Source organism: Leuresthes tenuis, unplaced genomic scaffold (assembly GCF_036924035.1).
Source record: "Leuresthes tenuis unplaced genomic scaffold, fLeuTen1.0.hap1 SCAF_20, whole genome shotgun sequence".
In the NCBI taxonomy this organism is placed as follows: domain Eukaryota; kingdom Metazoa; phylum Chordata; class Actinopteri; order Atheriniformes; family Atherinopsidae; genus Leuresthes; species Leuresthes tenuis.
Genome location: NW_027325374.1, coordinates 2,170,734 through 2,186,329, shown reverse-complemented (window position 1 = coordinate 2,186,329; position 15,596 = coordinate 2,170,734). Strand labels below are relative to the sequence as shown.

Sequence of the window (15,596 nt, the reverse complement as noted above, 5' to 3'; positions counted from 1 at the left end):
GTTTTTGAGCAGCTTTACGTTTACAGCAGAAAATTCTATGGATTTTTACTGATTCCAGCAGTTATGACTCAGTCCTTGCCTTGTCTTGATGATCAAGTTTCAGTTTTTTGACATAGTTGTCATATTTCACCTGTTTTTTACCTATTTTAACTGTCTCTGCCATAATTAGTCTCACTACCTTTCCTCTGCTGTGCTTTCCTGGCACTTAACTGCAGAATTACCGACTGTTTCTCTGAAGTTCTTGTGCTCGCCTCATTTTGATGATTTATTGACATCATCTGTAGATCGTCACGGCAACGCTGCCAGAGCCCAGGCTGATGTGTGATGCTGTTGTTCGGCTGTTAAATGGTCAAAAAAAAACAATTAACCTGACAGATTTGGAGTGAATTTGGAGCGAACTGCGATCTCAGCATTCAAAGTTTCATCAGACTTGGATTTATTTTGAATGTGACCGATCTGAAAACCGTACAGATTCTTCTTCTTCTTCTTCTTCTTCTTCTTCATAAGGTCTAAGCGTGAGAGTTGTGAAGCTTTCAGTCGTTCAGGGCTGGTGAAAATGACTCATTTGTTACTTTCTTTTTCCTGCATTTGAATTGTCCGTCGCTCTTAAAGGTTTTTGGCCAGCTGAACAGTTCAGGTTTGGACACAACATCGGTTTGAAAGCATCTGTAAATGTGCTCAAAGCGCTTTGACGCCACATTCTCCCACACAGCGCTTCCTCCCACATTCACACACTTTCTCACACCGGTGGGGTTCAGTGTCTCGCCCAAAGATGCTGAGCAACAGCCGCCTGTTTCCTGCTGAAACATCACCAAACTGCTTCAGAGCAGCGCTTCATGGTCCCCTCTTCTCCATCTGCTGGTGAGGAGCTGAAAGTGTGTCCGGGGGTTTTAGAGCCGGCTTATCCAGATCTATGGAGCCGGGATGAGACGCTCCACAGGGTTTACACAGAAGCTCCGAGGTGTCGCAGTGGGCTGATGATTCACTGCCACAGATGCTCTTCAGGCTTCGGAGTGATGCTGGTGTTGTTATCTGCTCTCATGTGTGAAGGTCTTCCTGTTGTCTGTTGGTTTGAAGTAGATTCAGGATGAGAAACTCAAAGAAATGATCACTGTCCTGCTGTCAGATAAACATTCAAGAGCTCCTGCTGTCTTACTCTCACTAAGCTTAGTTTTCTAAGCCATTAGATGGACCCAAAGCAGGAGCCTGGAGAACTAAATCTGTGCAGGAAAGACTAACGTTAAACCGTAAGCATCCATCTTCTCTTTGTTCGGCTACAACCTGAAACCCACATGTGTTAGATAAGAAGACGGATTGGATTTGGCCTTTAAAACCTTTGGAATATGTCAGTTAAATGAACTGTATGTGAATAATAAAGGTTACCGGGCCTTACTTTATCCAACCAGCTGCACATACCTTTAAATTTCACCATCACCAGGATGATAAACATCTAGATGTTCCTTAAAGGTTTAGAAAATGGAGGATGCAGTCTGATGGATCGGTGCCTTTGAGCAGCAGCAGGATATCTGCTTCTGTCACAGAGGTTGTGATTAAACTGGTGCAGCATCAGCTTCATGGTGCTGAACAAGCTTTGAATAAAACCACAGCTTCAGCTGAGACCAAAGACCAAGAGAACCAGGTGTAGCATGGCCAGACTTCAGGTTTTCTCAGCCGGTTGGTAAGAACCTGTTCCTGGCAGGCTGGTTCAGATCCACAGTTTTTGCCCTTTTTACGGTGCTCTGCTGTAAAGTTGGTTGGAGCTGCAGCTGCATGTGTGGGCGTGTGACCCGTTTTCAGGCTGGAAAGCTGCATTTGGACCTGTTGACATGCACCTGGTGGAGTTTGCAGAGCAGTTTCTGAATGTTGTGATTCTAACCAGATAAACAACGACGTGTTCTGCTGACATCAGCTAAACGCTCAACAACAGGATGGCAGAACTCTAACTAACCTGCATCTTCAGAAGAACTTTATTGGCATCCTTTTCCAAAACAAGAAGGAACTTTTTTCCTGATTAAAACCTTTGGCTGAGACACGACCCACTGTTCCCTGCTTTCTGGTTTTTATGCTATCAGGCTGCTGGAGGACGGCTTGAACAGATGTGGAAAGGCATCATATGGTCACACGGTTAATGGTTAAGGAAACAGTCTCCAGATCAGAGGGATGTGTGGAATACTGGTTAATATGCAGTAAACTCCAGAGGGATGTGCAGAATACTGGTTAATATGCAGTAAACTCCAGAGGGATGTGTAGAATACTGGTTAATATGCAGTAAACTCCAGAGGGATGTGTAGAATACTGGTTAATATGCAGTAAACTCCAGAGGGATGTGTAGAATACTGGTTAATATGCGGTAAACTCCAGAGGGATGTGTGGAATACTGGTTAATATGCAGTAAACTCCAGAGGGATGTGTAGAATACTGGTTAATATGCAGTAAACTCCAGAGGGATGTGTAGAATACTGGTTAATATGCAGTAAACTCCAGAGGGATGTGAGGAATACTGGTTAATATGCAGTAAACTCCAGAGGGATGTGTAGAATACTGGTTAATATGCAGTAAACTCCAGAGGGATGTGTAGAATACTGGTTAATATGCAGTAAACTCCAGAGGGATGTGTAGAATACTGGTTAATATGCAGTAAACTCCAGAGGGATGTGTAGAATACTGGTTAATATGCAGTAAACTCCAGAGGGATGTGTGGAATACTGGTTAATATGCAGTAAACTCCAGAGGGATGTGAGGAATACTGGTTAATATGCAGTAAACTCCAGAGGGATGTGTAGAATACTGGTTAATATGCAGTAAACTCCAGAGGGATGTGTAGAATACTGGTTAATATGCAGTAAACTCCAGAGGGATGTGCAGAATACTGGTTAATATGCGGTAAACTCCAGAGGGATGTGTGGAATACTGGTTAATATGCAGTAAACTCCAGAGGGATGTGTGGAATACTGGTTAATATGCAGTAAACTCCAGAGGGATGTGTGGAATACTGGTTAATATGCGGTAAACTCCAGAGGGATGTGTGGAATACTGGTTAATATGCAGTAAACTCCAGAGGGATGTGTAGAATACTGGTTAATATGCGGTAAACTCCAGAGGGATGTGTAGAATACTGGTTAATATGCGGTAAACTCCAGAGGGATGTGTAGAATACTGGTTAATATGCAGTAAACTCCAGAGGGATGTGTGGAATACTGGTTAATATGCAGTAAACTCCAGAGGGATGTGCAGAATACTGGTTAATATGCAGTAAACTCCAGAGGGATGTGCAGAATACTGGTTAATATGCAGTAAACTCCAGAGGGATGTGTAGAATACTGGTTAATATGCAGTAAACTCCAGAGGGATGTGTAGAATACTGGTTAATATGCAGTAAACTCCAGAGGGATGTGTAGAATACTGGTTAATATGCAGTAAACTCCAGAGGGATGTGTAGAATACTGGTTAATATGCAGTAAACTCCAGAGGGATGTGTAGAATACTGGTTAATATGCGGTAAACTCCAGAGGGATGTGTAGAATACTGGTTAATATGCAGTAAACTCCAGAGGGATGTGTAGAATACTGGTTAATATGCGGTAAACTCCTGCTCAGGGTTGAACTCGGTTCTTAATTATGCAACAAACTTAAAGGCTTTGAATGAAAGTTTTTATTCTCTGGAAGCTTGATGTCCTTCAGTGGTTTTTCTGTTGTTTTTGTCCAGTTTTACCTGATGTTTCTGTCTCTTTTTCACAGAAGCTGGAGCAGAATTTCTCTTTAAGATGAAAACATTCAGCCTGTATTTCAGAACTGACTCAGTCTTTCTGCTTCCCAGGAAAGTCCCGGCAGAGCCCCTCCTCCTCGGAGAACCAGCACAGCTACTCGTGGTACCAAAACGCTTCTGAGAGCGACAGGAAGCCCCTCGCACAGACCACCGCTCTGAAGACCGGCTCCAAGGCAGACTCCACCTACGACTCCTGGGACGTCATCATGGGGCTCCGCCCGCCTTCCCCCACCCTGGAACCTCGTAATCCTGCCCCAACGCTCTCTTGGACCTCAACTGGCGTGGCGGCAGGTGGCCTGGACCCGGAGCAGCGCCGGCATAAGAAGCCCCCCTCTCCTCCACGGCTGCAGAGCCCCGGCCACGACCCGATGGGGGAGTCTGACCTCGTTGAGACGTCCCAGACGTCCACCTCGTTATCACTTGAAAGGAACTCGAACTGTCGGACATACAGGAGGCCCAGCAAGCAGGGATCTGGCAAAGCCTCGGACTCCAGCGGCTTGGCCGGCTCTGTTTTTGGCACCGATCTCCCCAAATCCAAAACCGACGGCAACAATACCAAAGCGGCGGGTGATGGAGGCAGTCGCGGCAGGACGAGGGACTTCACGGTGCTGCACCCCTCCTCCGTGTCGGTGTGTAACGTCACCATCCAGGACCGGAGCGTGGAGGAGTTCAGCACCGACGCGGCGCCCGCCAGCGGCAGCAGCAGCGCCGGCTCGGGCAGCACCACACAGCTGGGAGAGGCGGGGTGGCAGCGGAAGAAGGCCGAGGCGCAAAGTACAAGGTAGGAGGAGCAGGTGGCGAGCTGCGAGACGCCTTAAAGGCGTGTGCTGTTTTCACTTCTTTAAGTATGTGAACGGGGGGAAAATCATCAGGTGAACAGCAACTGTGTCGTCATTTATGGGTTTAAAAACCCAGACAAAACACAGCAGCAGTGTGTGAGAAACTAAGTGAACCCCTGATCCAGCAGCTTCAGCAGCAGTGTGTGAAAAACTAAGTGAACCCCTGATCCAGCAGCTTCAGCAGCAGTGAGTGTGAAAACTAAGTGAACCCCTGATCCAGCAGCTTCAGCAGCAGTGAGTGTAAAACTAAGTGAACCCCTGATCCAGCAGCTTCAGCAGTGAGTGTAAAACTAAGTGAACCCCTGATCCAGCAGCTTCAGCAGCAGTGAGCTGCAGTGATGGTTTCCTGTGGGACGTTATCAGTCTCTCTCATTGTTCTGGAGGAATCTCGGCCCTCTTCTCTCCAGCGTTGTCCAGTGTGCCCAGGTCCTGTGGCTGCAGAACCAGCCCAGATCATCAGCCCTCCACCACCGTGCTTGACAGCTGGTATGAGGTGTTTGTGCTGATATGCTGTGTTTGGTTTCCTCCAAACGTGCTGCTGTGCATTAGGACCAAACATCTCCACTTTGCTCTGGTCTGTCCAAAGGACATTGTTCCAGAAGTCTTGAGCTTTGTTCAGATGCAGCTTTGCAAACCTAAGCTGTGCTGCCATGTACTTTTTAGAGAGAAGAGGCTTTCTCCTGCAGCCCTTCCAAACAAGCCATCCTTGTTCAGTCTTTTTCTAACTGTGCTGCCATGACCTTTAACCTTTAACATGCTAACTGAGGCCTGTAGAGTCTGAGATGTAGCTCTGGGCTTTTTCACCTTGGGGTGACCTTTAACCTTTAACATGCTAACTGAGGCCTGTAGAGTCTGAGATGTAGCTCTGGGCTTCTTCACCTTGGGGTGACCTTTAACCTTTAACATGCTAACTGAGGCCTGTAGAGTCTGAGATGTAGCTCTGGGCTTCTTCACCTTGGGGTGACCTTTAACCTTTAACATGCTAACTGAGGCCTGTAGAGTCTGAGATGTAGCTCTGGGCTTCTTCACCTTGGGGTGAACTTGCTGGGACGTCCACTCCTGGGAAGATTGACAGCTGTCCTGAATGTTTTCCACTTGTGAATAATCTTTCTCTCTGTAGAATGATGGACTCCAGATAGTTTGGAAATGGCCTTATAACCCTTCCCAGACTGATGGGCAGCAGCAGCTGCTTCTCTGAGATCATTGCTGGTGTCTTTCAGATTAAAACAGGGCGTACATAACCAGCTCTTTTCTGTTTGTTTTCTCTGTGCAGGTCCCGACCGACCCAGAACAAGTCGAAGAAGGAGAGTAAGCCGGATCTGTTTGGCTTCGAAGACGCAGATTCCCACAAGAGCGAAAACAGTCCTGACAGCACGGACGGCCGGTCCAGTTACAAAATCAAGTACTTCGGCTTCGACGACATGAGCGACAGCGACGGTGCTGAAGACGATGACGGCATCGCCTCTAAAGAGAGGAGGAGGGCCAAGAGGGCCGCGGTCTCCAAGGTAACCCCGGTGGTTATTGTGGAGGAGACGCCAACTGATGACATCCCGGATCCATTCGAAAGACTGCAGAACCGGGAACGGCCCGTCGTCAAGGAGAGCAAGAAGAACTCTGAGAGGCGGGAGAGCAGGATACGAGCAGGTGAACGTGCACACGGACCCATTCATTCAGGGGGAATGCATCACATGTAGCCTGGAGCAGAGTCCGACTGGACCGGCCCGCAGCTCAAAAGCTATTTTAGCTACTTTAGTTCAGGATATTTTGTCTGTTCGTGACATTTTTTTTTGTTTCAGTCCGTCTCAACCTGCCTGTTCTGGTGATTTGAGTGAGAGGAAACATCCCTCTGTGACTCGCTGAACTAAAACAGTACAACAGCTCTTTCCCTTATCTGTACAGCTCAGTTCACAGCAGCTGGCTTTAGCTGCTCCAGCCCCCTCCTCTGCTCCTCTGAGATTAGCAGCGTTGCTTTTTCAGAACTGTTGTAAACGTTGGTGAAATGTTTCCCTCGTGAAGAAGTTTGGCTCCAGACGAGTTTAGTGATGCTGCATTCGATGATTAATTAAAAATCTGCAGCTTATGAATGGGGAGGAAAGAAGATCCAATGCTGACTTCTTCATTTTAAGTCATTACCCAGAAAATTAGCTTACAAAATAAACAGGAATCATTATAACAGCTGCTTCCTCACACACACACACACACACATCTTGCAGGGATTTTCCTCCAAGCCTGAGTAAAATATTGCTAACAGCATTGCTGCTATCTCAGTGCTAATCGGCTCAATAAGGTTGTTTTAATTGTAGGACTCACTGCCTCCTGCACACTTTAGACACATGTTCCCCTTTTTAAACATTCCGGTCTGTCCAGAACACCTTTTTCCAGAACTCTGCAGCTGCTTTCAGGGCTTTTTGGCTAACTGTAACGTGTCCATCCTGTTTCTGTGGCTAACTAGCGGTTAGCATGTAGCAGCGTAGCCTCTGTGTTTCTGTTCATGAAGTCTTCTGTGGACAGACACCTGCCTCTGGAGGCTGGTTCTGATCTGTTGGACAGGCCTTTGAGGACGTTTCTTTACCACAGTGAGGTTTCTTCTGTCTTTCTTGGCCTATCTGTCCCTCTGTGATCTCAGGGCATTCTTTCTTCTTCTTGATCTTCCAGGCAGCTGATGTTGGTGATCCTGGGTTTGACCCACGTGTGATGGTTTTATTTTGGGTTTTCAGCCTCATAACAGCTGCCTTATCTTTCATTTATCACAGCTGCTCTCCTCACGGTGAACAACCACAAACTCCAAGTAGTAGAAGCAAGCCTTAAAGTCTGGAATGTGCACTTTAATCACACCTGAACTGTTCGACTGAGGGTTCTGTTCAGAATGAGAATGAGAATTTCCTTTTTCTGAGGTTCAGTGAATGCAGCATGACATGAAGTTCAGGCTGGAGACGGGTCGGATCATTCTCCTGTGAGCTGGGACTGTGATGTAACAGAACCCTGCTTATTAACAGGCCCAAACAAAGGCACAGGGTCCTGTTATGTTTTTACATTTGCACCCAAACGTGTCCTCTGAGCCACAAAGAGAGGTTTTAGCTTTATGCGTAGTCCTTAACATTTAAAAGTGACACAGAAGCAGTGAGTGTGCAGCTGGGCTGGAAGATTGAAAGGGACTCGGTAAGATTCTGTTGCTTTGGTGAATATAGGACCGAAATGATGGAATCTTACGTATGGCTTTGATTCATAGATGAGTTGATGTAAAACACTGCTCTGGCAGCTTTTGATTGAAATCCTCCCACGTGCTCTGACTCATGCCATCACTTTGTCCCACAGCCAGCTCACAGTCAGCTGCAGCTTCAGTTTTACACCGTAGGAAGGAGAACGTTTTCACCAAAAACCAGAAGCTTTCAAGAGCATCTTCATTGATTTCAGTCCACTAACATGACAAAGCTGTAGTTCTGATGTTCTTATTGACACGTGCACAAAGCTCAGATGAAACTGGAACTGTTTTAATGTCCTGAATCTTCTTTAAAGACTAAGTTGACAGAGCCAGAGAACTCCAGTTTTAGTTATTTGTTTACTGGACCTTCTTTCATCCTCACTGACCAGAACATCTTGTTTATTCCTGCAGATGTCCTGGACTTCTCCGAGGACGACATCCGAGTCGTGGCCAGTGGTCCCAGGAGGCCGCCTCAGGGGAAGCCGGCTGAGAAGAACCCGGACTCTTTCCGGAGGATCTTCAGTGCACATAAGAAGGTCAGACACAGCATGACCTTTTCCTCCACCAGGTCACATGACTCTTCGGTGCTTCTGCTTTTAAATGAATAGTGACCACTTTGGTCAGGGAGCAATAATAGAATAAAGATTACAGAGAAAATGGCCTGAAACGGAGCAGGAAACACAAATAAGATTCACTTTAAAATGCATTGTTGACAGATACTGAAGAGTGAAGAAGTTGATTCTGTTGCTCAACAGAAAGATGAACTGACTGAAGGCCACAGTGTTGGCAGTTGTAGTTCATTAAAATTGTTGGCTGTTTTCCCACCAAACCGTTCCCATTAAAACCAGACTGGACTCATTCATTCTTCAGGAGGACATTTTCTCTCCTGGAAGCACTTGTTTGCTGCTCAGTTTGGGTGATACTCGAGGTGTAAGTGAGCCAGAAACAGGTTCTAACTCGCACTTCTTCTTTTCCAGCCGTGTGAAACCGTCTTTTGAACTCTGCAGAGATGAAATAGACGAGGGAAGCCTCTCATTGTTAGGTTTTTCCATCCTTTCGGAGTCCTTTAGTGAGACAAACGCCGACTTGTTACATTTGAAGAGAGGTGTGGATGTACCTGTGGAGACGAGGCCGTCCACCTACGCCCAGCCTGACTCAGCGCTGAGTGAGTGTGTCGGTGTGTGTGGGCAGAGCCGAGGACTCTGGCTGTGGTTTCAGATCCACTCACTTCCTAAGATCTGTGAACTGTTTGTCTCTTATTTATCAGTGTGTTCATGGTCTGTTGCTCCCGGCCTGGCCTAAACTATTGATCTCAGAGCCTTTTAAAAGCAGGCACAGATCTGTTATCTCCTGTTTGCTGTATGCTTGTTGTCGCCGTTTCACACCGATCTAATGAAGACGTCTGCAGAAAGCAGCCAGGAGGACAAAGCTGGAGAATGCATGTGGGGTGAGATGGTTGCTTGTTATCTCTTCCTTGCTGCAGGTGAAGCAGCTTGAGTCGAAGTGATAATTAGATTTGCTCTGGTTCTGCTGTAGGAGTTCAGTTCATCAGGCTTCGCTGCAGTTTGCAGGTTTCTCTCTGCTTGTTGCTTTGGGGTTTTTTCAGTAGCTTGTTGGCATTTTGACTTTGGGAGAAGTGATTCTTCTTTCCCGAGTTTCCTGAAAGCAGGTCGGCACCAGCTGGAAGACGGTAGTTTAAAGCCTTTTCAGACATGATGGGACATCAGTGGCTTTTCTGTAAATGTTGCTCACGCCTGTGAAAGCTTCGTCCATTTGTTACCGTGTCTGAAAGGCCTCTTTCTGTCACAGTTTAACCGTAGTTTTATCTCAGTATATAACTCTTATATAGGGACTGGATGCCTACCTGTAAGTCCCTTTGGATAAAAGCATCTACTAAATGCATAAACATTACATAACACATGTTTCCAGTTAATTTGCTTGTGTACTCAAAACCATCATAAGTAAAAGTTTACAGAGTTAATCAGTACCAAGGATTTACTTTTCCACCAGAAAGTGTTTGGTTTGTGAATGAATTGTTCAGCGTTTTGGGCTCTGAAAGGAGCAGGAAGGTGCAGGAAGGTGCAGGAAGGAGCAGGAAGGAGCAGGAAGGTGTAGGAAGGAGCAGGAAGGAGCAGGAAGGTGCAGGAAGGTGTAGGAAGGAGCAGGAAGGAGCAGGAAGTGGCAGGAAGGAGCAGGAAGGAGCGGGAAGGTGTAGGAAGGAGCGGGAAGGTGCAGGAAGGAGCAGGAAGGTGTAGGAAGTGGCAGGAAGGTGTAGGAAGGAGCAGGAAGGAGCAGGAAGTGGCAGGAAGGAGCAGGAAGGAGCAGGAAGGAGCAGGAAGGTGCGGAAAGGAGCGGGAAGGTGCAGGAAGGAGCGGGAAGGTGCAGGAAGGTGTAGGAAGTGGCAGGAAGGAGCCGGAAGGAGCGGAAAGGAGCGGGAAGGTGTAGGAAGGAGCGGGAAGGTGTAGGAAGGAGCGGGAAGGTGTAGGAAGGAGCAGGAAGGAGCAGGAAGGTGCAGGAAGGAGCAGGAAGGAGCAGGAAGGAGCAAGAAGGTGCAGGAAGGAGCGGGAAGGTGTAGGAAGGAGCGGGAAGGTGTAGGAAGGAGCAAGAAGGTGCAGGAAGGTGCAAGAAGGTGCAGGAAGGAGCGGGAAGGTGTAGGAAGGAGCGGGAAGGTGTAGGAAGGAGCAAGAAGGTGCAGGAAGGTGCAGGAAGGAGCAGGAAGGAGCAAGAAGGTGTAGGAAGGAGCGGGAAGGTGTGGAAAGGAGCGGGAAGGTGTAGGAAGGAGCGGGAAGGTGTAGGAAGGTGCAGGAAGGAGCGGGAAGGTGTAGGAAGGAGCGCCTACCTCCAGTAGGGGTCCTTAGGCAATACCCCCTTACCCTACCTGCTAAATGCATAAACATAACATAACTCTGATGATTTGACAGTATCAGTAAAGGACAATAAAAGGCTGTGGTGCTTTAATCATGAAATAACTCTGATAGCTAACTGACATTTAAGATTCCTGTCAGTTAATTGATGCAAAGCATTCCACGGTGCAGCCAAAGCAGCAGTTTTAGTCGATAACAAGGAGCCACCAGACAAACGCCTCAGAGAGAGGCAACATAATTACATCAGTAAATACAGGCTGCAGTCACATGATTTAAAATGAGCCAACAGTTGGTCCTGCTCCTCTTTATATCCTCCCTCATATATCTCGTTTGCTCGTAATATTGACTTCAAAATGGATCCTTAAGCCAAAAGAAAGTTCAATGTTTTGTCTCCAGGCAGCGAGAGTCTGTGTTGAAATGAAGCGGCTTCTTCTTCTTCTTCTTCTTCTTCTTCTTTTCCAGCATTTATTCACAGCCAGGTGGTGAGATTCTTCCAATAAGAAAATCCTCTTTACAAACCAAACTACCTGCCGTAAAAGCATCAGTTGGGTGGAAAAACCTGTCAAAATGAGTTGTGCAATGAGTGAATATGCAGGGGAAGAAGTGATGGAAGGCGCTGGAGCGTTTGTGTTCAGCAGAAAGTTTCAGATTTCGTCTGTATATCAGAGCTTTTGAAGGAGTTTTACCATGGCTTCATCTCTAAAAGGTGTTTGATTTAAACTGGTTTGATTACAGCTGACCCTTCTCTTCATGATGGGAGGAAGCCTTTTTCTACCTCCGGCTCACTGCTCATACATCTTTGCTGGAGCTTCAGATTCGATTCGCTCGGAGAAAACTTAGCTGCTTTGAGCTCTTCAGAATAAAAATAAATGTCCTCTGCAGCCAGGCAGTAAGAGAATTAGCAGCTACTGTGGGCGATGAAGCATAATGATGTCCTTAATGTGCTTTCTCATTCTCTCGTTACATGCCCTGACTCTTAAAATAACTTTGCTCCCTCACTGCTGAATTATGTGCCCTCGTCTCTTGACCACTTTGCCTTCCTTTTTAACTCCCAGCAGAATATTCTCCATCACGTCCTCCTGCTTGTTTTAATACACCCCCCCCCCCCCCTGACACGCTCTATTCCACCCTCCCACTCCATCTTCCCCTTACATTATTGAGAGCAGGAGCTGGGCTGAGCTCATTATAAAAGCACCAGCCTGTGGAGGTATTATCAAAGCTTCGGTTACAGTGAACTGTGCCTGAGCTGCTGAGCCAAAGTGGGAACACTGGGAGACATTAGCTGTTACCATAATGACCACATGCAGGCAGAAGAAGACGGTTCTGGGGTTTGGTCCTTCATTTAGAGCGATAGCTGGGTTTGAAATGAATTGTCCAGTGAACCTTTTGGCTGCTGTCTGCTGCTTCTTGTCCAGAGCCTTTGATATGAAAACATTCTTCTAATAAGAGTTCTTGTAACCGGCTCATGAGTCGGTGAAATACTCTGGCAGTGAAGTCGAGCTCCGCTGTCACGGCACACCCAGCAATGCCAGAACAGTACGTCTTATTTTTTTTCCTTTCTGGGGCCACAGCGGAGGCGGGGGCCCTGCCTCCTCCCTCATTCTCATCTGTGCCATGCTGCTCAGCGGCAGGTGGGCATGGCGGTGGGGTAGGTGTCCGTCTGTGGCTTTCAGATGACTGCAGCAGTCTTTAATTTGGTGTGTTGATGCTCCAGCACAGCCAAGCTCATCCTCAAACTCCCCTTTTGTCTCTGCTTATTAACCCCGCGGTGAAGCGCCCCGCCCCCACCTCAGCACCACATCCCTCAGCCAACTCTGTCTCTGTCCTTTCTCTGGCCACCGCCTCCCTCTCGCCATCTTTTGTTTTCCATCACGGATGCCCCGGCAACCACCAACCACAGGTTTGGCAAAGAGTAGAGGAGACCAGCCAAGGATGGGTGGATGTCGGTGTGGGAGGGGGGTGTGTGTTTGTTTTAAGCGTGTCCTGCTGTTTGATCAGTGCTGGCGGACTCTCTCCAGCTTCATCTGCATGTTGTTATCCTGCTTCCTTCACTTTGTCCTGCTCACTCTCTCCTTCAGCGTTTGGTTTCTGTCGGCATCCATTCTGGGGCTGTTCACCCGAGTTTCTCTTGCAGAAAGAGAACTTTTCAGGGAAGAAACTCTGAGCAGCACACTTTAACGGACAGTTATCAGCATGTGCTGCAGCACACTTTAACAGACAGTTATCAGCATGTGCTGCAGCACACTTTAACAGACAGTTATCAGCATGTGCTGCAGCACACTTTAACAGACAGTTATGAGCATGTGCTGCAGCACACTTTAACAGACAGTTATCAGCATGTGCTGCAGCACACTTTAACAGACAGTTATCAGCATGTGCTGCAGCACACTTTAACAGACAGTTATCAGCATGAGCTGCAGCACACTTTAACAGACAGTTATCAGCATGTGCTGCAGCACACTTTAACAGACAGTTATCAGCATGAGCTGCAGCACACTTTAACAGACAGTTATCAGCATGTGCTGCAGCACACTTTAACAGACAGTTATCAGCATGTGCTGCAGCACACTTTAACGGACAGTTATCAGCATGTGCTGCAGCACACTTTAACAGACAGTTATCAGCATGTGCTGCAGCACACTTTAACAGACAGTTATCAGCATGTGCTGCAGCACACTTTAACAGACAGTTAACAGCATGTGCTGCAGCACACTTTAACAGACAGTTATCAGCATGAGCTGCAGCACACTTTAACAGACAGTTATCAGCATGTGCTGCAGCACACTTTAACAGACAGTTATGAACATGTGCTGCAGCACACTTTAACAGACAGTTATGAACATGTGCTGCAGCACACTTTAACAGACAGTTAACAGCATGTGCTGCAGCACACTTTAACAGACAGTTATGAACATGTGCTGCAGCACACTTTAACAGACAGTTATCAGCATGTGCTGCAGCACACTTTAACGGACAGTTATCAGCATGTGCTGCAGCACACTTTAACAGACAGTTATGAACATGTGCTGCAGCACACTTTAACAGACAGTTATGAACATGTGCTGCAGCACACTTTAACAGACAGTTATCAGCATGTGCTGCAGCACACTTTAACAGACAGTTATCAGCATGTGCTGCAGCACACTTTAACAGACAGTTAACAGCATGTGCTGCAGCACACTTTAACAGACAGTTATCAGCATGTGCTGCAGCACACTTTAACAGACAGTTATCAGCATGTGCCGCAGCACACTTTAACAGACAGTTAACAGCATGTGCTGCAGCACACTTTAACAGACAGTTATCAGCATGTGCTGCAGCACACTTTAACAGACAGTTATCAGCATGTGCTGCAGCACACTTTAACAGACAGTTAACAGCATGTGCTGCAGCACACTTTAACAGACAGTTATCAGCATGTGCTGCAGCACACTTTAACAGACAGTTATCAGCATGTGCTGCAGCACACTTTAACAGACAGTTATCAGCATGTGCTGCAGCACACTTTAACAGACAGTTATCAGCATGTGCTGCAGCACACTTTAACAGACAGTTAACAGCATGTGCTGCAGCACACTTTAACAGACAGTTATCAGCATGTGCTGCAGCACACTTTAACGGACAGTTATCAGCATGTGCTGCAGCACACTTTAACAGACAGTTATCAGCATGTGCTGCAGCACACTTTAACAGACAGTTATCAGCATGTGCTGCAGCACACTTTAACAGACAGTTATGAACATGTGCTGCAGCACACTTTAACAGACAGTTATGAACATGTGCTGCAGCACACTTTAACAGACAGTTAACAGCATGTGCTGCAGCACACTTTAACAGACAGTTATCAGCATGTGCTGCAGCACACTTTAACAGACAGTTATCAGCATGTGCCGCAGCACACTTTAACAGACAGTTAACAGCATGTGCTGCAGCACACTTTAACAGACAGTTATCAGCATGTGCTGCAGCACACTTTAACAGACAGTTAACAGCATGTGCTGCAGCACACTTTAACAGACAGTTATCAGCATGTGCTGCAGCACACTTTAACAGACAGTTATCAGCATGTGCCGCAGCACACTTTAACAGACAGTTAAAAGCATGAGCTGCAGCACACTTTAACAGACAGTTATCAGCATGTGCTGCAGCACACTTTAACAGACAGTTATCAGCATGAGCTGCAGCACACTTTAACAGACAGTTATGAACATGTGCTGCAGCACACTTTAACAGACAGTTATGAACATGTGCTGCAGCACACTTTAACAGACAGTTATGAACATGTGCTGCAGCACACTTTAACAGACAGTTATCAGCATGTGCTGCAGCACACTTTAACAGACAGTTAACAGCATGTGCTGCAGCACACTTTAACAGACAGTTATCAGCATGTGCTGCAGCACACTTTAACAGACAGTTATGAACATGTGCTGCAGCACACTTTAACAGACAGTTATGAACATGTGCTGCAGCACACTTTAACAGACAGTTAACAGCATGTGCTGCAGCACACTTTAACAGACAGTTATCAGCATGTGCTGCAGCACACTTTAACAGACAGTTAACAGCATGTGCTGCAGCACACTTTAACAGACAGTTATCAGCATGTGCTGCAGCACACTTTAACAGACAGTTATGAACATGTGCTGCAGCACACTTTAACAGACAGTTAACAGCATGTGCTGCAGCACACTTTAACAGACAGTTATCAGCATGTGCTGCAGCACACTTTAACAGACAGTTATCAGCATGTGCTGCAGCACACTTTAACAGACAGTTATCAGCATGAGCTGCAGCACACTTTAACAGACAGTTATCAGCATGAGCTGCAGCACACTTTAACAGACAGTTAACAGCATGTGCTGCAGCACACTTTAACAGACAGTTATGAACATGTGCTGCAGCACACTTTAACAGACAGTTAAC

General features: G+C 46.7%; 1 protein-coding gene across 1 annotated transcript in view; it reads left to right on the top strand.

Moving 5' to 3' along the window:
* The window catches only part of waplb (WAPL cohesin release factor b), a 34,307-nt gene that overhangs the window by 1,936 nt on the left and 16,775 nt on the right, over positions 1-15,596 (top strand). The window contains exons 3-5 of the mRNA XM_072373291.1: positions 3,817-4,546; positions 5,878-6,248; positions 8,218-8,342. Coding sequence (XP_072229392.1) covers positions 3,817-4,546; positions 5,878-6,248; positions 8,218-8,342 — 1,226 coding nt within the window. The remainder of the gene's footprint in view (positions 1-3,816; positions 4,547-5,877; positions 6,249-8,217; positions 8,343-15,596) is intronic.